Source organism: Rhododendron vialii, chromosome 11a (assembly GCF_030253575.1).
Source record: "Rhododendron vialii isolate Sample 1 chromosome 11a, ASM3025357v1".
NCBI classification, from domain to species: domain Eukaryota; kingdom Viridiplantae; phylum Streptophyta; class Magnoliopsida; order Ericales; family Ericaceae; genus Rhododendron; species Rhododendron vialii.
Window position 1 is genome coordinate 23,716,849 of NC_080567.1, and position 2,321 is coordinate 23,719,169.

Consider the following 2,321-nt stretch of genomic DNA (forward strand, 5'->3'; position numbering starts at 1 on the left):
CAATGCAGAAATGCACAAGTTAATCAATGAATGGGACTATATAAATCATGTATAGAAATTTGTTTCCATCTGGTACAACGCAAGGGTTTTTTTTTTTTTTAAAGACGGCCAAAGCAAAAATGAGACTGTTTTCGATATGTTTCGTGGGAACTGGGAAGTATAGAAAAAAGAAATACTCTTTGCCTTACCTTTCGAAAAATATGGAGACTGCACCCTAATTAAAGTGTTGTATCTTACGTTTGAGTTTTTTAATAAAATAAAGTATTTACCCCCCCCACCCCCCCCCCCCCCCGCCCCCGAAAAAAAAAAAAAAAAAAAAAACCTTTTTATGTTCCTAGTCGTGATATGAATGAGATGTCTTTGACCAGACCGCAAAGAAGAAAAATCGAGGTACGCGTAAATACAGACACCTGCTAAAACAGAGGGAAAAAAAATGAACGTCTAGAAATGCTATTCCCATCTCAATTAACTACCTCATCTCCAGTGTCCATAATAGACCACAAATGTAAAGTAAGTAGCAAAACTCTGCCATTAGGTATTCATTGCAACATACCCATATTTCTTTAGAAGTTTAATTACGTATATAATCTGGTATTTCATATACTGATATCATATAATCATCCAGAAAAACCATTAATACAAACATATAATTATACCCAACAAAAACAAGTAGTAGTAGTCAAATATCACACTTCGAATTGTTCAAGGCTTCAAGCTGAACATCCATGGACTTAAGAGGAACATACTCGCCCAGATAAACCTCGAGATGATCTGACAGCAACGACTTGTCGATGTTCTCATGGTGATACGATTTGCACACGAAGTAGATCACCGTCTGGATAACGAGCCCGAACAAGAACACCTTGAAGAGCATCAACAGGCACAGGAATCCGAACCCCAACCTGCCCGCGATGCCGAACGATCCTCTCATCACAACAACGCTCTCGAAAAGTATCTGTATCCCAATCAATCCTCTCATCACAACAACGATCTCGAAAAGTATCTGTATCCCAATCATAGCGAGATTCAGCTTGAAAAAGATGACCATGGCAATCCACATCTTGCCCTTGATCAAGTTTCTGCTCTTGTTCATGGCCTTGAACCCTTTCATGTCTTCCAACACCGATACCACGCTCGCTAGCTGCCAGACCACGGTCATGTACACAAACCCCACGGCGTACAAGATCATGATGACAAAAGAAAAAAATAGAACAATTTTGTCAATATACTCAGTTGGGAAGCTCAAAATAATCATGAATAGCACAATTATGAATAGCACAATTATGGTTAGCACAGCAACCACGTTGTAGAGGAAGAACGCTAGAAAAGCGCACAAGAAAGTCACCATGAGCCGTTTCCAAACCTTGGGAACGACGCTCATCACTCTTCTGAAGGTCACGTCGCGGCCAGTGTAGATACTGGCCACGGTGTAGACCACCGCGGAGGTGGAGAGGAGAGAGAAGACTAGGAAGAAGGTGAAGTAGATGAACTTGACGAGACAGAACGCGGCCAGCTCGAAGGTGAGGACGTCGGAGAGCTTAGCGTACCAGTACGAGCCCTCTTGGAATCGGTCTCTTTGGTTCTCCGTGCGGATGATTTTGTGGAAGAGGAATTCGGATACGTCGATGTGGGCGAGGAAGATGAAGGAGAGGGGGAGGATGAGGGCTAGGGTTATCTTGGTGAAGGTTCTTCTGAAGTTGAAGATGATCTTGTAGGACTCTAGGTAGATGCCAAAGAGGCCTAGGAATTGCATGTCTTCTTGTTCTCTGTCCATGGTGGTTGGCTTTGATGAGTGGAAGGAGAGATAAGGGAGAGAAGGAGGGAGAGGCCAAGGTGGGAGAGATGAAATGGGGAGGGGGAGTTGTGTTTGTAGACTCCTTGTTTGTCTTCTACCATATAATACTAGTACTATTGTTTATCTAGTATTTTGTTTTTAAGACTATTGGACCAAGAAAACAAGTAAAAAGCGACTTCTTTTGCTGTTGTTTATCTATTTTGTTCAATGCCGGCCTGGATGCCTTCGATCCGGCCTGCACCTCTGATAGGTGCTGAAAAGCACCCATTTACTCCCTCTAATTTACGCATTGTTTATCCGTTTACCTTATTACTTGATTCGTTTTAGTGTTTTATGGTGTTTGCAGGCCTCAAAGATTGATGGGTGCGAAAACGTGCAAATTGGGTTGAGTAGTAAGAAGACTAAAAGAAGCTTGGGGTCATAGTGCAAATTGTCTAAAAGTTGCATGATTAATTTATTATTACTCAGAGTCCAAAGGGGCTTCATGTAATTCATGGCTTAAAAGTTAATAAAACCCTACGCTATA

General features: G+C 41.8%; 1 protein-coding gene across 1 annotated transcript; it reads right to left on the reverse strand.

Annotated features, from left to right (window-relative positions):
- Positions 1–679: 679 nt before the first annotated feature.
- LOC131307012 (uncharacterized) lies at positions 680–1,774 on the reverse strand. The gene has a single exon (XM_058333440.1). The coding sequence runs from the start codon at positions 1,772–1,774 to the stop codon at positions 680–682; it is 1,095 nt and encodes a 364-aa protein (XP_058189423.1).
- Positions 1,775–2,321: the final 547 nt, after the last annotated feature.

Bases quoted from the DNA above. Each gene is read 5' to 3' on its own strand.
- LOC131307012 (XM_058333440.1), bottom strand. From the start codon at position 1,774: ATGGACAGAGAACAAGAAGACATGCAATTCCTAGGCCTCTTTGGCATC.